The 25,796-nt window shown below is 43.7% G+C and overlaps 7 protein-coding genes across 9 annotated transcripts; 3 read left to right on the forward strand and 4 right to left on the reverse strand.

The window, feature by feature from the left end:
• Positions 1–993: 993 nt before the first annotated feature.
• LOC133170389 (SUMO-conjugating enzyme UBC9-like) lies at positions 994–3,034 on the reverse strand. Its single transcript, XM_061303280.1, has 7 exons — positions 2,722–3,034; positions 2,430–2,515; positions 2,266–2,349; positions 2,114–2,186; positions 1,917–2,026; positions 1,683–1,762; positions 994–1,497 (listed from the first exon to the last, which is right to left on the reverse strand). Exons 2-7 carry the CDS (start codon positions 2,493–2,495, stop codon positions 1,434–1,436), a joined length of 477 nt encoding a protein of 158 aa, XP_061159264.1. The 5' UTR covers positions 2,496–2,515; positions 2,722–3,034; the 3' UTR covers positions 994–1,433.
• A 288-nt stretch (positions 3,035–3,322) lies between these two features.
• On the reverse strand, positions 3,323–4,974 carry LOC133170387 (3-mercaptopyruvate sulfurtransferase-like). Its single transcript, XM_061303278.1, has 2 exons — positions 4,321–4,974; positions 3,323–3,855 (listed from the first exon to the last, which is right to left on the reverse strand). Exons 1-2 carry the CDS (start codon positions 4,910–4,912, stop codon positions 3,557–3,559), a joined length of 891 nt encoding a protein of 296 aa, XP_061159262.1. The 5' UTR covers positions 4,913–4,974; the 3' UTR covers positions 3,323–3,556.
• A 489-nt stretch (positions 4,975–5,463) lies between these two features.
• LOC133170388 (3-mercaptopyruvate sulfurtransferase-like) lies at positions 5,464–6,862 on the reverse strand. Its single transcript, XM_061303279.1, has 2 exons — positions 6,274–6,862; positions 5,464–6,094 (listed from the first exon to the last, which is right to left on the reverse strand). Exons 1-2 carry the CDS (start codon positions 6,860–6,862, stop codon positions 5,796–5,798), a joined length of 888 nt encoding a protein of 295 aa, XP_061159263.1. The 3' UTR covers positions 5,464–5,795.
• Positions 6,853–14,457, forward strand: si:ch211-256m1.8 (uncharacterized). 2 transcript variants are annotated; one of them, XM_061303275.1, is made up of 5 exons: positions 6,853–6,981; positions 7,258–7,432; positions 9,042–9,505; positions 9,572–9,973; positions 10,041–14,457. In XM_061303275.1, exons 3-5 carry the CDS (start codon positions 9,419–9,421, stop codon positions 13,908–13,910), a joined length of 4,359 nt encoding a protein of 1,452 aa, XP_061159259.1. In that variant the 5' UTR covers positions 6,853–6,981; positions 7,258–7,432; positions 9,042–9,418; the 3' UTR covers positions 13,911–14,457. The 2 variants fall into 2 exon arrangements, with proteins under 2 accessions (XP_061159259.1, XP_061159261.1); XM_061303277.1 differs by lacking the exons at positions 6,853–6,981; positions 7,258–7,432 and adding an exon at positions 7,677–7,749.
• Positions 14,458–14,772: 315 nt separating this feature from the next.
• Positions 14,773–15,768, forward strand: LOC133170260 (mitochondrial ribosome and complex I assembly factor AltMIEF1-like). The gene is made up of 2 exons (XM_061303032.1): positions 14,773–14,907; positions 15,520–15,768. The coding sequence occupies exon 2, from the start codon at positions 15,556–15,558 to the stop codon at positions 15,766–15,768; it is 213 nt and encodes a 70-aa protein (XP_061159016.1). The 5' UTR covers positions 14,773–14,907; positions 15,520–15,555.
• A 145-nt stretch (positions 15,769–15,913) lies between these two features.
• On the forward strand, positions 15,914–18,763 carry mief1 (mitochondrial elongation factor 1). Its single transcript, XM_061303026.1, has 4 exons — positions 15,914–16,060; positions 16,134–16,314; positions 16,612–16,883; positions 16,963–18,763. The coding sequence occupies exons 1-4, from the start codon at positions 15,914–15,916 to the stop codon at positions 17,800–17,802; spliced, it is 1,440 nt and encodes a 479-aa protein (XP_061159010.1). The 3' UTR covers positions 17,803–18,763.
• On the reverse strand, positions 18,746–22,943 carry napsa (napsin A aspartic peptidase). 2 transcript variants are annotated; one of them, XM_061303027.1, is made up of 10 exons: positions 22,740–22,943; positions 22,396–22,553; positions 21,510–21,559; positions 20,274–20,397; positions 20,065–20,183; positions 19,765–19,964; positions 19,563–19,685; positions 19,347–19,491; positions 19,188–19,286; positions 18,746–19,121 (listed from the first exon to the last, which is right to left on the reverse strand). In XM_061303027.1, exons 1-10 carry the CDS (start codon positions 22,805–22,807, stop codon positions 18,960–18,962), a joined length of 1,248 nt encoding a protein of 415 aa, XP_061159011.1. In that variant the 5' UTR covers positions 22,808–22,943; the 3' UTR covers positions 18,746–18,959. The 2 variants fall into 2 exon arrangements, with proteins under 2 accessions (XP_061159011.1, XP_061159012.1); XM_061303028.1 differs by lacking the exon at positions 21,510–21,559 and having other exon boundaries at positions 22,400–22,553; positions 22,740–22,942.
• Between the last annotated feature and the right edge of the window lie 2,853 nt (positions 22,944–25,796).

Here is a 25,796-nt window from a genome sequence, read left to right on the forward strand (position 1 = left end):
TAAATTACTGAATGAATCACTTTTAGTTGGGAATTACATATAGTGTAAATAGACAGAAAGTAAGGTTAGGGTTATATTTTGACCTAGTTGCATGTCAATAAATACTCATAGGTCATACAAAATATCCAATGTTTGAAATTTATCATACTCGTGCAATGGTATCGTTTTCGAATGCTCAAGCCTCTGTTGGTTGTGCGTTATCTATATCTATATATCTATATATCTATATAAAAAATATATATATATATATATATATATATATATATATATATATATATATATATATATATATATATATATATATATATATATATATAAAATAAAAAAAATATATTTTTACTGCATGTCAAGTGAATAAGCACATCATCTGTTTTGTGGCCAAACAGGAGTCTGGCAGATAGAAGAGTCCTTGGTGAGAGATTTCCATGGTAACAGCACACCTGAAAATGACATTTTGGATGGAAACACCACCATGGGAACGAACGTAAGGTAAAGAAATTTACATTACATGTCAAAAAGTCATAGATGACTGTCAACTGTTTTTATTGGGTTGCCAAGTTACAATTAATTGAACTCTATTGACATTTGGATAATATTAAATATGGCAATTGGGGGCCGATCCTGGACCTTATCTAAAATACACAATCAACACGACATTAAAAAAAAAAAAAAAACGATATATCCACACTGTTACCACAACCCACACAAACAAAACATTTTTCTTCGACTCGCCGTGTTTTTTGCCCAGTGAGGTCGTTACTCAACCACACGAGAGGCGAGGCGAAGAAAAAGGTGTTATATTTCCTACGATACGAATGTCACATATTTGACACCTGAGAACATGACATTAGGTTTGGACTGAAAACAACACAATTTCAGAAAAATATTTTGCTCCGCCAACAATTATAAAAAGGCTCAATCTGATTTTAGTTTATGAATTGCACTTATTGACACATCACAACACTGAAAAAAATACCACAAGTACTCATTAACTTGTCTTTTATTCAATTTTATTTCACGTTCTTTGTTATAATACCACGCACAAATGTCAACTGGCTAAAACAATATAAAACATAACTTTCACAATTTTTCTTTATTTATAGTATATACACACGCTGACTTCTTTCTTGGCAAAAACTCACGGGCCTTTTTGCTTGTTCCCAAACGTGCGTGGAGATAATTTGCGGCGAAATTGACACCGACCGGTTGAATAAAGCGTGACCTTGTTGTTCTAACGCTTCCCTCCTTGTTGTGGCTGGACGGAGGGAGGCCTGCTTCCTTCTTACTCTTTTAGATTACAACCAATCTACAAATGCTGGGGGTTATCTTTGAACATGCCACCTATGAAATGGCTTAATAGTACAGAAAAGTTTATTTATCCTTGTGTTGGAGTGGTCCTTCAGGTTCCATCAAGTCAAACTGTCGTGCCACATTTATGTCGGGGCAAACTTCTTGGCCTGGGCCCTCACTCGCTTCTCGTAGTCCATCCGGTTCTGACTGGAATTGGAAAACACAATAATACATTCCGGCTTATTTTAGGGCATTGAGCATTTGTTTGCCTCATTTTTCATGATTTACTGATGACTGAACTGAGTTGCAGACTTTTGACACTGTTCCAAATGTGCCCAGAGAAAGAATAATTGTAATCAAAGCCATCACTAGACCGAAAAGTGGACGCATACCAGTAAATGGTGTAAGCTTCTGCTTGCGCTGGGTCTTGAATGTTGGGCTCGTTCAGCAGCTCCTGGATTCCCAACAGGATCTGAAAACACACAGTGACAGTCTGGAACAAGCGGCATCTTGAGAGAACTATGCAAGAATTTGCTCACTTGCAATAGCCGTTTACTTTGGATTGAAACAGCGTATACACAACAATACCTGAGATCTGAAGTGAAGCATGGAATGAATAAGAGAACCTGTTTGATGGTGATGGCAGGCCTCCAATCTTTGTCCTCCTCCAGGATGGACAGACACACTGTACCGGATGGGTAGACATTTGGATGGAATATTGGTGGCTCAAACTTGCCTAAAGACAAATTGAAGATATCTTATTGAATATCATTCATCTCTTCAGGATGTACCCGGTTAAGCTTGCAACATAGAGGGGACTCACATTTGGGTGGAGAAGAGGGGTAGTCATCCTTAAAGAGCATCCTGAGTTTATACAGTCCTCCCTCCCACAAGGTCTAACAATGGAGGGAGTAATTACGGCATTCATCCAAAACACATCTCTGTTAAATGTATTTACTTATATCAAGTACTTACGCCTTTCTTTCCAGGAATGGCACATTCCCAATTCATCAGATTCATGGTTCCATCTGGATTCTTGGTAGGGACAGCGACAAAACCCTGTGAGAAGCAAAATCCATTTGAGAGAGTTCGAGGAGAAAAATAGCTCCGACTTGGGGAATCGTGAAGGCACTACTTACAAACGGGTGGTCTTTTCTCCATGCTTTGCGCTCCTGGGACAATCTGCTAAGCGCAATGCCCGACATTGATGCTCATGAACCCCTCCCTAAGGAAACAATTCAATTGTTTACATGGCCACCGACCGGGTACGTTCACCAAAATGACAACACGCGTAGGCACGAATCGTCCAACACGTTATTTTAACGTTAGACACCGTTAACGGAACCGCTACACGCCATGCTATAATGACTTGATTGAAGTGATCAATTCATTTCTCCTTACCAGTTTAATTGTAAAACGAAGTGTACTTACAAACAAAAGCCACCAGGTATTTTTCGGATGAATATGAAAATGAAGTAAATTGCGTTTCGTCTTAGCTCCGTTAGCGCGACCGAAGAAAATACACCCTTCGTCGTTGGAAAAGAAAAATAATGGGCCGTTAGGGACGTAAGTGATCCAACCGATAGAACGGTAGTTTGTTCAACATTCCTCGTCTAATATACAACGAGGATGTTGTTTTTTTCCTTCACCGATTTGTTCAAATGAGCGAAATTGTCTATCTATTGTAAGCCTGTCTCTGCCGTTAGCATATGGCTAAAGAGGACCCCAATTTGTTTATTTCGGGAGGACCTGCAGGCACTTTTGTGGACAGCCCAGGGACCTACGTGAAGTCTGACGGCCATCTTTGTTGTGGCACCGTTCATAACAGTTGAAGGACTTACTAACTCATTAACGTCATCAACGTCAAAATTCATCCAAAGTCTTTCGCAAATTTCATACAACATATATTTAAAAGGTTTCTCACTTTTATTAACTTGCAATCGTTTGATCTTGTCAATAACTTATGTATAATGAAAATGAAAAGCGAGTGTGGCTGCTTAAATGAAATCCTAAATGAAAACTGACGCAAAAATACAATTGATGCATGATTTATTAAAAGCCTACTCGTCATTAAAACAAACATCAATTGCTTTTTATACACTGCAAACATATATTGTACTATGTGATGAATAGAATTAAAAGGTACTATAGAGGTATCTGGGAACTGCTGATTAGTTTAAGTATCAATGCTACTTGAGTAACAAGTTAATTTGCTGTTAAAAACTGTGCTAATGCTAATATTTCATCCAGTTGTAACACACATCTCTCACATTTTCTTTCCCTCTCCCTCGGAGATGATGTGCTCAGGAGCCGCTCTCTCAAACCACTCGGACCAGGAGCCGTCATAAAGGCACACGTCCTGGCGTCCGAGCAACTGAGCAACCAGAATAGCAAAGCACGCCGTCACGCCGCAAGAGCAGGTGGCCCACAGCGGCTGGTCCAACTGGAGCTTGGCTTCCTTGAATTTTCTGGACAGGTCCTCCTTGGCCAAAAACCTTCCAGAGGAGTCCAGAAAGGAGGTAAATGGCAGGTTGACTGCACCGGGGAAGTGGCCAGGTAAAGTTTCTGTCACAAAATAAGCATTTATTTAAAAACAAGTAAGGCGACAAATTAATGTGGAAAAACACCTTACCATTCTAGTTTTGTATGTTTGCGCTTGCCTAATTTAAGTGCTCGCTGAGCCTGCAGATACGATTGTATCTTAAATGGTTGGGCATCACTCAAATCTCCAGGAGTGCAGTTTTTTAACCGTGTATTACATGACCAGGCAAATCCCCAGCAAGTTTTCAACATTCCAAAGTCCAGCATGCGGGATCACTTTTTTCGGATATAGGGGGATTTGCGCCATCTTGTGGCAACTTGCCCAGTCATGTGACACAAGAATAAGATCAATAACAATCAAGATAAGTATACATTTATGAAATGGCAAACTTAGCACACAAAAATGAAAGAGAGCTAGTGAAAACAATAAATACTATTTTGGATTTATAGATAAAGCAGCAGTGAAAAGGAAAGAGAAAAGCTACTCACTCTCTATGGGCTCCGGTTCGAGGCCCCTATACCTGCCCGCAGGCCTGGTGTCCACCACTTGGACTTTCTTAGTGCTGATGTTCTCCAGCACGTCCTCGTAAGTTTTCACCCAAGCAGGGTTCGCGGTCACCTGGAAATCTTTGCGCTCGGGCTTCGCGTCTTCCCCCGACGTCACCGAACGCCCCTCGGCCAACCAGTGCTTCAAGCCCCCGTCGAGCACCGACACCGAGCTGTGGCCGAACTGTCGGAACATCCACCAAACTCGCGGCGAGGTGTACAACCCGAACTCGTGCGCGTCATACACCACCACATGCGTGTCGTTGGAGATGCCCAGCTCACCCACGTAGCGTGCAAAGTGCTTGCTTGCAGGGAGGGTGAAGCAATAGGGTGAGCTCTGGTCACTGCACTCCACCATGTCGAAAAATGAAGCTCCCGGGATGTGCCTCTCTGCAAACTCCGCTTTCGCGTCCCGTTTAGTTGCTGGGGTGTACCATGACGAGTCCAGGACCCGAATCCTGGAGCCAACGAGACCGTTTCTTATTGCGTCTGCAAGCCACTTGGCTGAGACCACCGCTTGTGCCGCCGCCGCCATATCGGTGGAGATTCTGTGGAAATTTGGCTTTGTCGACTAAATTCTTTCAGGGGGTGTTTGCGCAAGGCGGGCCCATTTGTTGTTCATTTACAAAACCTTTATCATTTGCATGAATACGTCATTCTCTAATCAACGCTTTTCCGACTTTATCCATTCAGCGACATCTAAAAAAAAATTGCCTTCTGAATACTACTAGTATGACAAGTAGTAAAATACAGTAATATAGTAGGTCCAAGTATTCCTAAAAAAAGGTTTTATTCCTAAAAAGTAGATTAATTGAGCCATAAAAACGTGCACGTTAAACATTAGCGCACAAAAACCTACTAAAGAGTTTAAAAAGGTATTGCACAGTTAAATGCATTTTTCCATTCCACCCAAATCACTTCCAGAGAAGTACAAAATGGTTTACATATCACAGAAAAAATGGGTACCAGATGTATGAGAAGTATAGAGAAACATTCCATTATGTTCTAAACCTCAGCCACATTTAAAGAAAGAAAAAAAGAGACAAAAACAAAAGTAATTCAACACAGCACAAACAGCAACACGTGCAATTTCAAGTTGTCTTTAATAAAGTGTAATACAATCTGCAATCAGATCAAATCTCCCATTAAAAAGATGATTATTTATCCTACTTTTTCGGTTCATGAATAATGAGGATGACCCATGAGCATGCTGAAATCGAGATGGAATCATATAAAAGTGAAAGAATGCATTTTATGAATGATTTGCCACCTCTCGAATCAAAAAGTGCACTTTGATTTTGAACCAAAAGAAAAAAAGGTCACTAGAGGGGAAAAAAAGAAGATTTTTTTATGTTTGAAAAAAAAAAAAAATCTTTACATAGTGCTGTGGTTCATGAATGTCCAACTAATACTCCCTATCACATCTTCTTTCCTTCTCCCTCTGAGATGACATTTTCAGGAGATGCTCTTTTAAACCACTCAGCCCAGGAGCCGTCGTAAACGCACACGCCCGGGTGCCCGAGCAGGTGAGCGGCCAGAACCACGAGGCACGCCGTCACACCAGAACCGCAGGTGGCCCACAATGGCTGGTCCAGTTTTACCTCGGCTTTCTTGAACAGTCTGGACAGGTCCTCATTGGCCAGATACTTTCCGGAGGAGTCCAGGAAAGAAGTGAACGGCATATTGATCGCACCGGGGAAGTGGCCCGGTAGGGTACCTGTTGACCAAAAGTGATACAACTTGGGCCGGGTACACACATCTCGATTTGTTCACGGCTACCAAGTGGTGTTATTTTTGTTTCTGAACTTGAACGACCTTCTACTTGTTTGTATTTCGTAATAAGAATGGTCATTTTCATATACGTCACAAACTGAGGTCTTGCGAAACCCTGCTCACCCTCTCTAGGCTCCGGTTCGATCCCCCTGTACCTGCCCGCAGATCTTGCATCCACCACCTGTATCTTCTTGGTGCTGATGTTCTCCAGCACGTCCTCATAAGTCTTGACCCACGCAGGGTTCGTAGTCACCTTAAAGTCTTCGCACTCCGGCTTCACCTGTTCTGACGTCACCGGTCGCCCTTCCGCCAACCAGTTCTTCATACCCCCGTCCAGCACCGACACCGAGTTGTGACCGAACAGTCGGAACATCCACCAGACGCGTGGGGCGCTGTACGAGCCGAAGCCGTTCGTGTCGTACACAACCACATGCGTGTCGTTGCCGATGCCCAGCTCGCCCACGTAGCGTGAAAAGTGGCTGCTCGTAGGCAACATATGATCATACGGTGAACTTTGGTCGCTGCACTCGTCTATGTCGAAGAACGAAGCTCCCGGGATGTGCTTCTCCGCGAACTCTGCTTTCGGGTCCCGTTTTGTTATCGGGAGGTACCATGACGAATCGAGAAGGCGAATCTTTGAGCCTACAAGGCCCTTTCGGATTGCGTCCGCTAGCCACTGGGCTGAGACAACTGCGCTAGCCTGTGCCGCCATGATGGTGTCGGAATGTGGTCCTCACGGCCAACAGTAGAGGGCGCCAGAGATGCACTAAACTCGGTTACATTTGTTCGTCCAAGTTTCATCGTCATTTCTTTCTGCGAATTCCTTACTTGGTAAATATTGTTTTTAATCGAAATTATTTATATTTAAAAAAAAAAAAAACTGCTCTGACAGTCGTTCATACCCTTACTGGCGTGTGCAATAAAACGTGACTACAATAATGTCAGGAATAGCCAACTAGAACTTCTGAACTTTATTTAGTGTTTAGAAAAAGCAGTTGAAATAGTTCCAGCGCAAAGTTCCCCAGCTTGACATAATGTCACTATCAACTTAAGGTTATAATGCTGGATTCGATGCATCTTTGATTAATCCAGGCTTCGTCTCCACAGATGTTCTTTTTGATGCACTTGCACATCTTGTCCAAAATGAGTGGAACAACAACAAACCATTTTGGCAAAAATGGCCCGAGATTCACTCAAAAGGGGCCACCAATGCAATGGAATGGAAGTGGAGAGCATGGCTGAAAATATAAACCATGTGATGTGGATTTGACAGAGCAGTGTGGTGAGTTCAAAACATGTCCACAATTTGTTGTCCATGGCCCTGGTTGCATATTGATGTTCCTTTACTTGAACGTGATTGTTTCATTCTGAACACAGATGTGTATGTCCACTTTTTTTTATTTGTAACTTTGCAAAAAGAACAAAATACGAAATGATGAGTACAAGACAAAAATGAGAACTGCGGGGGTGGGGGGCAGGAATTTAAATTGCTTAACAAGAGTCACTGCACTTTCATTAGAGACAAACCCAAGTTTTCTCCCGTTAGCCATTCTTCTTTCATTCCGACTGGCCTGGCCTGGGAGAAATTTCCACATTGCGGTGAGCATATTTTATTCTTAGGTTATTATCCTGCATCTTGATGTGTCTTTTTATTAAGGAAAATACATCATTTCACTAAATATATTTTATTTTCCTAAAAAAGCTCAAATGTTAGTCTTCAGACAGTATGATTGTTTCTTAGAATGTTTTTCCGAGTGATATGTCAATATGAAGCACTTTGGAAGTCTCCGAGATAAATAATAATAATAATAAAATGTATAACATGTATTGTACATTGGGTTAAATAATGTTTCCCCCCCTCCCTTTTTTTCCTCATTATTTTTTCCTATAAATAGTGCGCAAATAATAATGTTGCAAAAGTAACAATTTAAAAGGAAAAATACAATATCAGTACATGGCAAGGGAACTGCTAACAATTAATATCATGCAGCCTCTTGCATCAGCTCGCTCCAATGTCTTCAGCAGTAAACACTTTGCATCCCTCGAAAAAACACTTCATATCCGATGAATTAAAATATCTTTTTTTTTTTAATTTAAAAATGAAAAATGTGGAAAATATCAATCCATTCCTAAATATCGATTATACCTACCATCATCCCTTCCCTAAATATTCATACTACTCGACTTCTTAGCTAAAATAACCTTTTGATGTATGCACAATAGTTAATACATATTTTGACGATATTATCATCTGTATGAACATTTTCCAACTCTAACCTGCATAAACTTAAATTCTAATTTTTATGTAACCGCATCGGCCGATGTATATTTGTGTAATCATTTGCTTTATTATTTTTTACGAGAGGTGGCTTACACTCGAGACTGCTCAAAAGTTAGACAGAAAACTTGACCAACAATTTAAAGTATTCACTTCACCTACAAGTACATGTTTAAGGATAGTGGGAGTTAATCCTCTGCTTCTGCTGATCTAATTATTAAGCTATTGGAGTCACAAGACAAGTATCCTTGCTCTCCGCAAATTCCAACCAATCCATACAGCCTGCATTGTGTCCATTATTTGAACCGCGTGCATTGGTGTGTGCACTCGATTAGAATCTCCGCTCGGTCAACCAAATGAATCCATTCGATTCGATACAGATTGACCAAAAACCTTCAATAGGACATCTTGTGACAATAATGCAAAAGGAGATTCGAAGCAGCACATCAAAGTTGATCTTGCGTATTGATTTATATTGAATACATTCACGATTATGTGAGCCTGACCAATTCAGTCTGCGGTTGAATCGCTGAACCTTTGGCTCAACTTCTCTAATTGTGTTTCACATTGAGTGGACTGTGCCACAAATAAACAAGTCCACTTCTCTTGGCAGCTCCCCAATGTTCAACAGGATGGCTCTTCTCAACTACCCCGTTCCAAAGATGGAAGTGACCTTGCAGGAAGTCCGCCGCGTTCTCCAGCTCACCTTAAGTCCCGACGGTTATGCTGACTTCAAAAGCACCCTGGAGAAGCAGAAGCCGCTTCTCGAAGAAGCCCAGCGAAAATTAGTAACCGTGGCGACGGGCCAAGAGAATTGGGTGACGGATCAGTTCAAGAAAAGTCTGTTGGCCTGTGCCGACCCTCTGTCAACCGCCACGGCCCTTCCGGTTGTTCTTCTTCCGTCCAAAGCGAAGGGATGCGACCAGTTGACGAGAGCGGCCGCTCTGCTTTGGGCGGCGGCTGAGCTGTATAGCCGGCCCAATATGCTGGATGGGGACGTGGCCATGGAACGAACGCAGCAATCGGAGCTTTTCGCCGCCACCCCGAATTCCCGGCCAGAGCCGAGATGAAATTAAGGTACGGGAAAATCCGAGTTTGTCAGAAATCTCCATTTGCAATCATTCCATGTTTTCCCTTCCGTAGGTTTACCCGGAAAGCATTCACGCCATCATCACTTGCGTTGGTGGAGTATTCCCGATCGACATACTCCGGCGCTCCGATACTAATGCGACATTATCCGCTCGATCCTTCCCTGACATCTACAACCAGCTGGCTCAAGTGGTAGACCGGAGCGACACCGGGAATCACAACGACCCCTTGGCCATTTGTAGACTCTCTGCTTTGGAGCGCAAGTCCTGGGCTGCCATCAGAGAAGACATCTTGGACAAAGGAGGAGTTTCCGCAGCATCCCTGAAGCTAATGGAGAGCGCTGTGCTGACGTTGAATCTGGAGGACAGCGACGCTCCTTCTGAATTGGCGGAGATCCTCAACGTGGTGAGGTTGGGAGGAAAAGCAGATGGTCCTTGTCTAAGATACTACGACAAGGTAAAACCGCCGACACGATCCGAGTAGTTGAACTATGCTGACGTGGTGTCTCTTTTTTTTTTGCCAGGTGATGAATCTGGTGGTGTTCAAGGACTGCACAGCCGGGATGGTTTTTGAGCATTGTGCTGTGGATGGGATGGTAGCTGGCCTTGTAACTGAACGTGTGTACCAATTGTCCGAAGCCGTTGATTTAAGTCTAGTCCATAGCAATGCGGATAAAGTCAAGGGGTCTTCGGCAGTCATCAACCCTTCATCCCCAACATCTCTAACCTTTACTTTGCGCAGTACCAAGACACGCCCTGATTTCAAATCCCAAAATCCAGTTGTCACCTTCGACGTGTCCTCTTATCCCGACGTGTTTTCCACTTTGAGAAGCCAAAGAGGCCTGTATGATGCTTGGATCAACTTCTCCTTGCAGCTTTCCCTGATGCAGACTCTGGGGGAATCTGCTGCCACTCACATGCTCGTCACTCCTACTCATATGCGCCACTACAAACATGGCCGTTGTGATCCCACCTACTCAGTCAGCGCAAAGTCTCGGAAGTTAGTAAGCGTCTTGGCATCACGCAACGCAATCCAACCTACAAACCATCTCTTCAATTTGTTCCATGTTGCATATTTGGAACACAAGACTCTCATAAAAAACACCAAAAGCGGACACGGTGTAGGCCCCCACTTAGCTGTCCTTCGTCGAGCTTTATCCGACGACAATCCTTTGAAAAAGTTCCTGGACCCCTTCGGATGTCCATCTGTGTATCTCACCGGTACCGACCTGGTGGAGGGAGCGGAGTGTGGAGTGGGAAACGTTTACGCCCAAGATCAGCTCGCTGTAACCTACCTTGGAAAAAAGGACCGAGTTCGAGTTGTGCTCAATGGGAAAGGTAGCTTTGCCTCGGTACTGGACAAACTTCAGGAAAACCTGAAGGTAAACTTGAAGTTAGTGATGCTTTTAGCGCTCAAATATGCAATTGCTTGTCAAATGGGAGCTCTGGAGTGTCTCCTCCAACAAAACCAAACAAAGAAGATGAATGGTGAGATGAATCACTTTACCGGCAACAATCAAAAACCAATGGATCGGAGCGCAGGTGCGAGTTCCGACTTTACTCTGCTGATCCACGGTGGCGCCGGAGAGGAGATGATGCTGAACCCACAAGTGATAAACGTCATCGAGTTTGCTCTGCAAACAGCTTTAAACCTGGGATCGCGAGTGCTTGAACAGGGTGGACGTAGTCTGGATGCAGTTCAAAGGTCAGTAGAAGCTCTGGAAGACTGCTTTCTCTTCAATGCAGGAAAAGGCTCAGTATTCAACAGAGAAGGCCAAAATGAAATGGAGGCCGCCATAGTAGATGGAAACGGAACAAAGTCCGGAGCTGTCGCCTGTTTACGAAGCGTCAAGAACCCCGTCAAAGCGGCTCGATGCGTCATGGACAAAAGCTCGCATTCCCTTATGGTGGGAGAAGGCGCTGAGGAATTTCTGCACCTTTTGAATGAGGAGGCCAAACCCGTCAAGTCTGACTATTTCTACACCGATCTCCGTTATGGAGAGTTAGCCGCCAAGCTCGCTGGTGTCAATCTTTCAAAAAGCAACCATCCTCAAACTGTTGGTGCTGTGGCATTGGATTGCCAGCACAGGTTGGCCGCCGCCTCATCAACGGGTGGCTTAGCGGCCAAGTTGAAAGGGCGAGTTGGCGATACGGCCGTCGTTGGAGCGGGAATCTACGCCGATAGCGCATTAGCCGTTAGCTGCTCTGGAGACGGAGATGTGTTTCTAAGACACACCGTTGCGCAAAAAATCGCAAGCCTCTACCACCACAAAGGTTATAGTCTCAGACAGGCGTGTCGAGAGGTGATGACAGAAAACCTGAAAGATGTTTGTGCGGGAGTCATTGCGCTCGACTCCAAAGGGGATTCTGTGGTTGAAACAAATGCCGGTGTCATGTTCGTGGCCTCGATGATCGGCGGAATATCAAGAGTGGAAGTGCTTCGACCCCTAAAGAACGTCTCTCATGTGATCTGGGAAACAGATGAGCTGCTCGCATACTTGAATCCCAATCCCTGGACTCCTGGTTCGACTATTTTGACCCGAAAAACTCTTAGCGGGACCCGGAGCATCTTCCATCTGGCTGAACCTGATTTTGTGTCTCTGCTAGAAGAAGCCAAATCTGTCTCAAGTGTTCTTTGCGGCAAACTTGGAGTGCAACGTTGCGCTTTGGTTTTCTATCCCAACCCCGATCAAGCAGCTCGGATCAGACTGCTACCGCTTCACGGCTTAGGGTCAAAGTGGCAGCCCCATCTTTCCAGCAAAGAGGATTTTCACAGCTCCGACCCTGGGTTCTGCACGTCTATCAGTGGTCCACGTTGGGATGATGAAGCCCTGGACAAGGTTCAAAACCAGATTAGGAGTGGATTACCAACAACAAACGCACCGTCGAGCTTTGAATTTTCAGGGACTCGCTTCGATACGAACCTGTTCAGTCGGATTGTAAAGGGAGAGGAGCAACACTGGAGAGTCTGGGAGGATAGTCAACATGTTGCCTTTCTAACACCCTACCCAAACACTCCCGGAATAACCATGGTGGTGCCACGCAAACCACTGCCCAGCGACATCTTCAAACTGGAGGAATCTGACTACAAAGCTCTGATCTTGGCAACGTATAAAGTTGCCCAACTGCTGGAAGAGACAATGGGAGCTCAATCTGTTGGGTTGATCTTTGAGGGCTTGGAGATTAATTACGCTCATGCCAAATTAATCCCCCAACTACCTACACCAAAAGGTCTTCAGATTACAAAAACACAAGCAGAATTCTTCCTAAAGTACCCCGGATACGTGTCCTCGCTTGATGGTCCAGCTGCCGACCCAGATGCCCTCAAAAGGCTTCACTCCAAGATCACCGAGTGCCGGCCTTTGCGATCATGGAAGGAGCCTCAGTCCCACTCCGTCGTGGCTATTTCCAGCCAGTGGTATCGTAACCTGTTCCAGATTCAGAACACGCTTTTCCACAGCACAGTGGAATATTTCTGCAATTCCTGTCACTACTCCTATGCCCTGACGCCGCTCACTACAGACACCATCTCCTCCCCAATGGGTCTGGGGTCTGATTCAGAACCGGTTTCTGTTCACCTCTTTGGTCAAGACATCTACCTTGCAGACTCAATGCAATTTGTGCTTGAATATTTCCTCCGTTTCCAGGATAACCTGCAGGGAACCTACTATATATCTCCCAGCTTTCGAGGAGAAGATCCTGACGCCACACATTTGAACCAGTTCTACCACGTGGAATGTGAACTGTTGGGCGACATGGACCGTGCCATTTCCGTAGCAGAGGGATATTTGTCTCATCTCACCAAGTCCATGCTGAAGAGACACTCCGATATCATCCTCAACACTGCTGGGAGCCTCACGCATGTTACATTCATGCTGAGTAAATTGGATGGAAAAACACCACTACCACGAATCTCTCTGGACCAGGCCATTCCGATGATGCCTTCTGCCGATTGCTTGGAGTGGGTACAAGAGGGTCAGCCGCAGTTTGGCAGGAAGCTTACGCGTAAAGGAGAGCGGGTGTTGATCGAAAAATACGGTGGTGTTGTTTGGTTGACTGAGATGGATCATCTCGCCGTTCCCTTCTACCAGGCCTACGTGGAGGGCAGCGGCAGGGCCAAAGCCAAGGCTGCAGACCTTCTGCTGGGCTTGGGAGAAACTGTGGGTCTTGGTGAGCGTCATTCCACGCCCGCCTTGGTACAAGAGGCCCTCAGACACCATGCGGTTCCGCAGCAGCCCTATAAATGGTACACTGACATGCGTGAGGTGAAGCCGCTTCTTACCAGTGGGTGGGGCATGGGCACAGAGAGATACTTGTGTTGGCTGCTTCAGCACCATGATGTAAGAGATATACAGATTATTCCGAGACTCAAAGGCAAAAAATATATGCCGTGATCGTCAGTAAGGCTACTCTGGCTAGACAGACCTGACTAAAGAACTGTATATCATAACATGCCTGGATGATGCAAATTGTTGAAATTTCATGCTGTTTTGTGTGATATTTATTTCCAAATGTTCAATGGCAACAAGAATCTTTTGCTCCTTTATTTCTTCCACACATAATAAACTGCACATTTATAATTGAAAAGGTTCTTTAGATGTTGTCATCAGTTGAGAATTGTCATCTTTTGCATGGATTTCCAAGAACCGTGCCAGTGGAAGTCGTCTCTTCTAATAGTAGAAACTATTTTGCAAACTTGACAAAGTATTTCTGGGTAATGTACAAATGATATACATGTAAGGACTTCAGATTCTACCTTTTTTTTTTTTTATCCCTCACAACTTTTATAAGTCAAGTTTACATGGTAGCTCTATGCTGTTTGATTTAGTTTAATTTTTAATAGTTTTTTCCGAAAAATATTGAGACCGCCTATTTGTCGAATGCAAGAAACTCACTATTATACTGTACTTAAAAGTGTAATAAACTACAATTCTCAAATGACTGTTTGCCCCTCCTTCTATATGGACGTACTGTAATACAGAAATAAATACAGTACATTTGAAACGAACCCAGAAAGCTCTTTTTTTATATTGAATGATTAAAAACTAAAACAAAGGACATTTTCTCTCTAATTTATTAAGTCAGCTTTAAATGTGGTTTTATTTATTTTGTGGACAAAAATGTTTTTTCGCAAAGTAAAAAAATAATAAATACATAGACCAAGCAACTGCTCGTGAAAGTATACCTAATTGACTATACGACAATTAAATACTTTTTTTCAGTGTGCTGGTGATTATGTAAATTATTTCATCTGACGAAATAAGTCACCCGGAAGTGAATCTTCGTCGCCTATTTGTTTCCGGTTGTGACTTGAGTGTCTTGACAATCTTGACCCCCGGCATTAGGGAGGACTGTTGCTTTTCCCCAAAATCCTCACTCTAATTTGAACAGGTAAGTGCTTCATATTTGTCTGACTCGAGTTATATTTTATAGTTGAATGTTCATCGTACCCTTGTGTTTAGTTTTTTACGTGTAGGTCAGCGCTTGGCTAACGTCAGTGGGTGTGTTAAGCTAACAAGCAAGTCAGATGAGTGACTTTCCTTCCTGTCAGCCATTTTATCTTGTCAAATTAACCTTTTGCATTTACGTGGCCTCTGTTATTGTCCTTTCACGACCAATATTGGAACAGTCACGTTGATGCAGGTGTTGGGTGCTTGCTAACGTTAGCTTCAGTCTCTGGAGTTCCGATATCAGATTTCCAACCCGTGTCAGCCACCTCGTTCATATTCAATGGTTTTGTGAACATAATCAATGTTCTTGGTTATTCGTCCTTGTAGTACGATAGTATGTTGAAAAGTATTGCTTCTGATAGCGTGAATAAATATGGAGTGTAGATATTCTAAGTAACATTTTGGTCCTGGTTAATTCAATCATAGCTAACACTCACAGCACTGTGCAAAATACGTAGTGACCTCTTTTGCTTTCCTTCTTGAGAATTTTCTGAATGAAAATGAAACATCACAGTCGTTTTATAACTTGATCACACTTTTTTCTTCCCCCCAGGTGCCAGGGTGTCCCCCTCTTTAAGTGTGGTCCCTCATGGGCAGCTGGTCTAGCAGTGCTGTGCTGGCGCTGTACCGGGCGTTGCTCCGTGCAGGGCGTCAACTTCAGTATACTGACCGCAACTACTATCGCCGTGCTGTGGCTCGTGAGTTTCGCCGCTGCCAAACCCTGACGGCACCTGAAGACAAGGAAGAGGCTCTGAAGAGGGGCCAGTTCTTCCTCAGTAGCCGATTGGGCGGGCTTATGTAGGGGGATCCGGCCGTTGGGGCGTGGTCATCTGGAAGTGTCTCTCTCAGGTGGGGGTTTTAATGCTCTATTCAATTTATCTGCTTTCAAATTTAGCAACATGAAAATAATTTGTAAGCACATGCGTGTTCCTTATTTAAGCTACAGGATGGCCGCAATGAATGGAGGCGGCAAAGGGAAGAAAGATGACAACGGCATCGGCACTGCGATCGACTTCATGCTTTCCAACGCTAAGCTTGTTTTGGGGGTCGGCGGAGCGGCCATGCTCGGCATCGCGACGCTTGCTGTCAAAAGAGTACGCGAGATGGGATTATATTTACATTTCCCCGTGATTGGTCCAAAGCGTGATCGTTGCGTTTGTGTCTCAGATGTACGACCGTGCCATCAGTGCTCCCACCAGTCCCACCAAGATGGAGCAGAAAGGAAAACAAAGCTGGGAAGAGCCAGCCTGGGTGGGTTCGTCCCCACGGGTTCTGAACCACAACATGAAGGCCACCATTAGCAGGTCACTTCAGTCCCTGCCTACTGCCTCCAGTTCTTTTGAATCAGGTGTGTATGGAAACGTGCTGACTTTGTTTGAAATGGCCCCAGTAAAATTCAACCATTTTGTTGCTTCCATGTCTATATTTGGTAGCAGACATCCATTTTGGAGGATTCTTGCCATTTGTACACAGTGGGTGTTTCTGCTCGTTAGCCACATCACTATAATAGAGGAGTTAGATTAGGTTTTGTCTGATGACATCACTGTTTCAGTTTGTAGACTACAGCGACTTTTGAGATTCGGAGTAAAGTCCCATTCCGTTTTCTTGATCATTTAATCCACCTGCTTTCTCTACGGCCTCCCAGACTGTCTGCGCAGGGCTGTGGGTCGAGCCGCAGCCAAAGGGAGCGGGCCCACTCAGGCCGACCTGCTCCGTGCTCGGATGCGGCTCTCCCTGCAGGAGCGTCTTTGGGATTTCTACCAGAACAACGTGGACATTCCCGCCGAGGAGCAGGCTGTGGCTCGGCGAGCAGCGTTGGACATTTGCGCGGAGCTCCGAGTGTTCCTCCACGCCAAACTTCCCGACATGCCGCTTCGGGAGATGTACCTAAGCGGCAGCCTCTACGACGACCTGCAGGTAAGACGTAGCCCATCTGTCTTTTTATTTTTACATATTAGTCGGACTGTGATCCAAATGCAACTTGTCCATCACCAAGGTGGTGACAGCAGACCACGCCCAGCTCATGGTGCCTCTAATCCTGGAGAAGAATTTATGGTCGTCCATACCCGGAGAGGACACGATCATGAACGTTCCAGGTTTCTGGCTGATCCGCAGGGAGAATTTAGAATATTTCCCACGGAACAGCAGCTACTGGGACCGTTGTATGGTGGGAGGTTACCTGTCGCCCAAATCAGTCCTTGAAGTCTTTGACAAGCTGATTGGGACCATCAACTGGCCCGCCATCGGCAGCGTCCTGGACTATGTCATTCGTCCCGTGGTCCCCTCAGAAACGCTGACCTTGGAGGTGCAGTACGAGACGAACCGAAAGCTTTACGTGGACTTTTTGCCCTTACTCATGATGGAGGACGGCACTTCTCTTATAGCCAAACCGCATCGGCTCGCCGCCGAGCGCCACGAAAATCTTTGGAGGCAGAGTTTCCGAGTGACCGAGACGGCACGTCTCAGGGCCTTGGATCAAGAAGACGGAGGCTACCGCTGCGCCTGCCTCAAGGTGGCCAAGGCCATGTGCAAGCTCAATCCCGCCCTCAACCGGCTTAACGCCAGCCAGCTCACCAACGCTATCTTGCTGCTGAGCGAAAGACGAGCCAACTGGAGCCACGAGGCGCTGGCCGACAACTTCCTACAGCTGCTAAAGGAGCTGGTGGGTTACCTGGAGGCGGGGCGACTGCCCTGCGCCCTCAGCCCAAAAGTGAACTTATTCTGCGAACTGACCGAGCGGGAAGTGGATGAACTGGGCTACACGCTCTACTGCGCGCTTTCGGAACCCGAAACGCTCCTGGTGACGGAAGAGGCGCAGCGTCCCCATCCTTCCTAAAAAGATCCAAACGTACGCGCTACTCCCTCGGTAAGTCGTTCTTCAGGTCACGTTGATCGTTTTTCAGAACCGATACCACGCTTGACGATGACATCTGAGTAAATCGCCCTGTCCGTGGCTTCCACTTGGTCACTTGTGTGTGTTAATCCAAATTTACTTTTAATCTCCAATGCCCATCTCAAACCTGAGAGCGATGGTGTCGAATGAAGTCGGTGGATGTTTCATGCAAAGGTCAAAGCTCCACACAACATTGAATTACTCTGCATCAGATTATAGCGCTTTTAAACTGATTGGACAGTTTTTAGGAGAACAGACAACTCTCATGCATTTTATGATAGATAGGCACGGTTATGGAGATGATGGATCTGCGACGCTGCGTCAAAACCATAGAATGTCATGTTTATTGTCTGTATGTCAACACAAAAGCTAATAAAATGGGAATAAGCGACTTTGCCAAAAGACTCAAGGTTGCTCAATTAGATAAGAATTTTGTCATGTCAAGGTTTTCAGAATTTTTTTTCTGGGAACATTTTTCAACATTTCTACCCGTCCCCCATTAGGAACACGTATTGAATATTTATCTGTGTTTTTTTCAGAATTTTGTGGGGTCGTAGAAAAAAAATGGAACCCTAGAGGTATCCGTGACACCCCCACCCAAAACAAATGTGCTAGCTTCACCAGTGGTGTTGGATTTACTGACAATCTCAATGTCTTTCTCTGCATGTTAAGTAAGTCTTCCTGTGTAAACATAGTTTAAGCACAAAAAATGAGGAAGTCACTGTGCCATCATTTGTTCATTGGATTCAAAACCCAAAGTAGATTCTACCTCATCCTCGTGGGGTTCACACTAGTCATGTGCTGCCATCTTGCATGCTGTGCTCGATCCCCAGCTTTATTTTATTTGAAGTACGGAGCAGTGCAACATATAAATAAAAGTGACAAATGGATTTTCAAAATCGTTTATTAGTGGTCTTCCTTTTTGGGACATACTCTCCGTGACCCACAACTTCATGAGTTGGTACCTGTGCGTTACCATAGAATCTAAGTTTTACATTCTAATTCCTAATTTGCAGTTCTTTAGTCAGTTAGAAAGCGAAACATAACAGAGCGCACAATAGTTAAATGCGATTTAATATATTTAAAAATCACGAGTCGGACTACTTGGCCGGTGCAAATCCCACGCGATCGGAACTCCTATCAAAGACAGTGTAGTACTTCCTGATGAAAACATCTCCCAAGATCCAAAGTGGTCCAGCAGGGGGCGGAATGTCCATGGCCATGAAGCCTGAGAGGCAGATGGAAGTCCCCATCTGTGTCTCCTGCGAAGATCACCAAGCAAAAGTCATTGACTAGTTGGCTGAGCGGCAACTGGACACAAATAATACCTTCATGACATAATCCTCTCCAGTCAAGTTAAACATCTTCCCTCCGATGTTAAAGGAGATAACGGGAAGCGAGTGGATCTTCTTGCAGTCAATGAAGTACTAGAGAAGAAGAAAGACAAGATCATGTGTCGGATCAAGTGCTACTTTAACAAAGTGTACCTCTCCCATCAGCAGGGGCAGCGCTCCGACGGCTTTCTGCAGCGCTCTGATTTCCTCCACAGGCCCGACCATCAGAGACGTCCCCGTGTCGACGATAGCCTGGCATCCTGTTTTGCAAAGAGTCAGCTGGTTGCCCACGGCAACTCTGAGGCAGGGGAGGGGCCAAAAAAGAGTAAGTAATGTTTTGAGAAATCTCCGTGTGAGGTTCCTTCTCACTCGTTCATCTTAATCTGCCAGTAGGCCTTGCGTGTGACGTTGACGTAGTGCAGGTCCCCGGTGTAGTATTGTGGATCCGATCCACCCAGCATCAGCTCTCCTCCCACTGCTGCTGCAGGGTCTCTGAGAAGCAAACGTCGGAATCATTGACTGGCCTTTCGGCCTTCCCGATGCTCGCCCCGAACCCTAACCCACTTTCTACCTGCTTATATAGAAAGAGAAGACATTTTGCGGCAGCAGCTTGGCCGCCATGGCGGTATCGAACACCGGGGTGACCTTGGCCACGGATATGGAGGGATAGGCCATTCCCAGGACCCCATCGAAGCGGGCCACGGCAAACGTGATGCCGGGCTGCTTCACTGCTTCACCAAACTGTTGTCCGGGCATGGACAGTCCTGCTATCTGTTAAGCCGAGAATCCAGAGAGAAGAGTCCTTTTCATTTGTACGGTGGAGATGGCGTGACCGACGCAAATGTGGAATGCGTAAGGCGGCAGAACTCACGTTGACTGTATCGCCACTGATAAAACCAGACAAGCTCCCTCTGCCGTATCGGATGGAAAAGCCAGTACCGTTGCCGACGTAGGTACTCGACTTCTTTGAGTTGTAGCGGTGATGAAGCCCTGGTGAGATGCGGTTCAGCCATGACAAATCTCATCTTTGCATTAAATGTGAATTGGGCTCGCAGTGTAAAGCCAACTTAAGACACTTACAACAGGCGATATCGAGGAAGGAGCAGTGAACGGAGGGCACCCAGAGGTTGGAGGAGCCGGTGTCGAATAGCACCGTGAAATCCTGAGGCGGTGAGCCAATACTAATGGAGCCAAAGTACTGGGCCTCAAAACACATCATCAGAGCAATGTTAATATTGAGAACTTTCAAGACGAATGTTTCATTATAAATTCCTTTTGTTTAACTTCCTCCCATGACATGAATGCTTTACTATAAGTTGCAAGGTGGAAATTGGTGTACTGCAGTGCTTCTCAATTATTTTCTGTTACGCCCCCCCCCTAGCAAGAAGAAAACTATTCGCGCCCCCCCCTCCCCACCGTGACTATCCTAACTTGTCTTGTAAGTCGTAAAATGTTGCACTGTCGCAAATGTGACAGAAGTAACAATGAGAGCGCCACTGCCCCCTGCTGTAGTAAACGCACAATTACACTTTATTCTAGTACTGCCAAAAAAAAAGCCTGTTCCCCAGGGTCACACGCGCCCCCCCAGGAATAGCACCGCGCCCCCCAAGGGGGGCGCGCCTCACTATTTGAGAAGCACTGGCCTAGGTGACTGATTCACAACTTGGTTTTGTCTGATATCAGAGATTAAATAAAGAAAACCAACTGGCTGATTGATTTGTTTTAATTGAGAGGAAAAAAAAACAGCAAAAGCATTTCACTAGGTGACCAGGAGATGGCGACAGCGTGGCATCTGAAGACCATGGATTGTTTGTTCTGCTATAGCCTAGGTGACTGATTCACAATTTGGTTTTGTCTGATATCAGATATTAAATATAGAAAACCAACTGGCTGATTGATTTGTTTTAATTGAGAGGGAAAAAAACCAGCAAAAGCATTTCACTAGCTGACCAGGAGATGGCGACAGCGTGGCATCTGAAGACCATGGATTGTTTGTTCTGCTATAGCCTAGGTGACTGATTCACAATTTGGTTTTGTCTGATATCAGATATTAAATAAAGAAAGCCAACTGGCTGATTGATTTGTTTTAATTGAGAGGGAAAAAAAACAGCAAAAGCATTTCACTAGCTGACCAGGAGATGGCGACAGCGTGGCATCTGAAGACCATGGATTGTTTGTTCTGCTATAGCCTAGGTGACTGATTCACAATTTGGTTTTGTCTGATAATAGATATTAAATAAAGAAAACCAACTGGCTAATTGACTTGTTTTAATTGAGAGAAAAAAAAACATCAGCAAAAGCATTTCACTAACTGACCAGGAGATGGCGACAGCGCGGCATCTGAAGACCATGGATCGATCGTTCTGCTATGCCGGTTTAAAAAAAAAAAAAAAAACGTAATTAGCTAGGGGTCAAAGGTCAAAGTTTACGGTTCAAAGTTCACCCAGGGGTCAAAGGTCGGTTCAAAGTTCACGGGGTCATGTGCACATTTTCGATTTTTAACTAGAGTGGAAAGTTCAGGGTTCAAAGGTCACCCAGGGGTCACCACGGGGTCACCGCGGGGTCACCACGGGGTCACCGCGGGGTCACGGGGTCACCGCGGGGTCACCGCGGGTTCAAAGTTCAGGGTTCATTTTTTTTTTTTTTTTAGGTTAACCTTTATTTAACCCAGTGCTTCTCAATTATTTTCTGTTACGCCCCCCCCTAGCAAGAAGAAAACTATTCGCGCCCCCCCTCCCCACCGTGACTATCCTAACTTGTCTTGTAAGTCGTAAAATGTTGCACTGTCGCAAACGTGACAGAAGTAACAATGAGAGCGCCACTGCCCCCTGCTGTAGTAAACGCGCAATTACACTTTATTCTAGTACTGCCAAAAAAAAAAGCCTGTTCCCCAGGGTCACACGCGCCCCCCCAGGAATAACACCGCGCCCCCCACTATTTGAGAAGCACTGGTGTACTGTAATTAAGTCGATTTTTATAATGTATGTATTTCAGTCTTTCGGTTTTTTTTCCTGACAGCTGTACGTTTTCTTCAAATAGTTGTTGTATATAACATTTCTCACGTTGTTCAATTATTGAAAGTTTTATTTCTAGATATAAAGTGGGCGGTAATGTATAATATTATATTGTCTGGTTTAAAGGTGTGGCCACATGCAAAACTCACGCAGGTAGGTGACCTAACATTGCGTGGATTGGCACTCACTCACATCCATGAAGTTCGTCAGCCTCTCGACTGGTAATTCTGGGGAGGGAGCGCTGTCCGGGGATCCGCTCGACTTTGCCAAAGCCCGAATTTGATCTAGAGACATCCCATTATCGCTGATGATGCGGCGGATGCTTCTGGTCTTCTGAAGAGGGACCCTAAAAACAATTGACGTCATAATTCTTTTGGCTCCCGGGTTCATTATGGTAGGAAAAACAATAATACGTCACTTTAATAGGAAGGCGACGAATACAGTGAAAAACGTTAACGCTCCTATTGTCGTAACACATCTAATACATTACAATGAAATACGTCTTTTAAAATAGATTGTTTGCAAATAGTACCTTATAAGTGCGATGCTATGTGTCACAAGCAACGCCTCGAGTAGGTAGACAATCCCCAGGCGTGTCATGTCTGTCCAAGACGAAAATAATATATATAATTTGCGTGTTTTCCGGAGATTAATTGTCGTTTAAATGTATTCCAACCAACCAACTAGCGCATGTGTTAAATAGGAGGCTTCGGCATTGTCCGCGTTCACTCGGTTATCTTCGGCACGAGGCACCCATTGGAGCAGTGCTACTCAATTATTTTCTGTTACGCCCCCCCCTAGCAAGAAGAAAACGATTCGCGCCCCCCCTCCCCACCGTGACTATCCTAACTTGTCTTGTAAGTCGTAAAATGTTGCACTGTCGCAAACGTGACAGAAGTAACAATGAGAGCGCCACTGCCCCCTGCTGTAGTAAACGCGCAATTACACTTTATTCTAGTACTGCCAAAAAAAAAGCCTGTTCCCCAGGGTCACACGCGCCCCCCCAGGAATAGCACCGCGCCCCCCAAGGGGGGCGCGCCCCACTATTTGAGAAGCACTGCATTGGAGGAAACTCCCTTGACAGTTGCCTCGATTGGTCCAAACTGATGTCAATCATTTAGCATTACACATAAGACGTCAACCAGTCACGAGTATTACCGTGACTTGTGTGTGATAAGGCACGCACGAAACCGCATTTAAAACACCGCTGTCACAAGCTTTATCCTTATGACAATACAATACAATACAATACAATACAATACAATACAATACAATACAATACGACAGTACAATACAATAGACAGTACAATACAATACAGACAGTACAATACAATACAATACAGACAGTACAATACAATACAATACAGACAGTACAATACAATACAATACAATACAATACAATACAATACAATACAATACAATACAATACAGACAGTACAATACAATACAATACAATACAATACAGACAGTACAATACAATACAATACAATACAATACAGACAGTACAATACAATACAATACAATACAGACAGTACAATACAATACAATACAATACAATAGACAGTACAATAGACAGTACAATACAATACAATACAATACAATACAATACAGACAGTACAATACAATACAATACAATACAATGCAATACAATACAATACAATAGACAGTACAATACAATACAATACAATACAATACAATACAATACAATACAGACAGTACAATACAATACAATACAATACAATACAATAGACAGTACAAGACAATACAATACAGACAGTACAATACAGTACAATACAATACAATACAATACAATAGACAGTACAAGACAGACAGTACAAGACAATACAATACAATACAATACAGACAGTACAATACAATACAATACAATACAATAGACAGTACAATACAATACAATAGACAGTACAATACAATGCAATACAGACAGTACAATACAATACAATACAATACAATACAATACAATACAATACAATAGACAGTACAATACAATACAATACAATACAATACAATACAGACAGTACAATACAATACAATACAATACAATACAATACAATACAATACAATACAATACAATAGACAGTACAATACAATACAATACAGACAGTACAATGCAATACAATACAATAGACAGTACAAGACAGACAGTACAAGACAATACAGACAGTACAATACAATACAATACAATAGACAGTACAGTACAATACAATACAATACTGACAATACAATACAATACAATACTATACAGTACAATACAATACAATACAATACAATACAATACAATACAACAGACAGTACAATACAGACAGTACATACAATACAATAGACAGTACAATACAATACAATACAATACAATACAATACAATACAATACAGACAGTACAATACAATACAATACAATACAATAGACAGTACAATACAATACAATAGACAGTACAATACAATACAGACAGTACAATACAATACAATACAATAGACAGTACAATACAATACAATACAGACAATACAATACAATACAATACAATACAATACAATACAATACAACAGACAGTACAATACAGACAGTACATACAATACAATACAATAGACAGTACAATACAATACAATACAATACAATACAATACAATACAATACAATACAATACAATACAATACAATACAGACAATACAATACAATACAATACAATACAATACAATACAATACAATACAATACAATACAATACAATACAATACAGACAGTACAATACAATACAATACAATACAATACAATACAATACAATACAATACAATACAATACAATACAATACAATACAGACAGTACAATACAGTACAATACAATACAATACAATACAATACAATACAATACAATACAATACAATACAATACAATACATATAGTACATACAATACAATCAATGCATGTCTGTCTCTCAGCTGGCCTGGGAACGTCGCAGTAGATATATTGGATAACAATATTTAGGCGTATATAACGGCGCATCCCTTCATGCAATAAAGTTAGCACCAGCGTCAATGCGCATTACCGACACCTACTGGTTGAAGTCATATGAAATGAAAAAAGTTCACTCAGATTCACTGAAAAAAAAAAGTTCTTTTGATCAAATCGTTCACTCACGAGCCAACACTACTCACAATACACCAGATCAAAAATAAAAGTTACAATTTACCCACTTACCCATTGCATTTGTTTTTCTTCATATGACTACGCTTAAGACTTTGGAAAGTCTGCACCAAGTTGGCCGAATGGAATAGCTTTGATTTTGAGCACAGGAGAGGAGGGTTCGTGTAATATTTAGAAACTATGCAGACGAATATGCAAAACTCCAACTGGGTCCTCTACCCACTCAATTTCTTATTAGAATTAATTGAATGTCTGTCCTACGAGTTGTGACGTGTTTTGCGCAATTGTGTATGTAATCATGCAAAAAAAGACATCCTACACCGTGATTTCACTGACGTTTACTGTGTTTCGTCACTTTTGTTGCGTGTCCCACAGAATAAAGGTAATCTTGAATAAATGGTGCTGCAGCAAATCTCAGGCAGTTCTCGTTCGCGTGA

The sequence above is a fragment of the Syngnathus typhle genome, linkage group LG17 (genome assembly GCF_033458585.1).
Source record: "Syngnathus typhle isolate RoL2023-S1 ecotype Sweden linkage group LG17, RoL_Styp_1.0, whole genome shotgun sequence".
Taxonomy (NCBI): Eukaryota; Metazoa; Chordata; class Actinopteri; order Syngnathiformes; family Syngnathidae; genus Syngnathus; species Syngnathus typhle.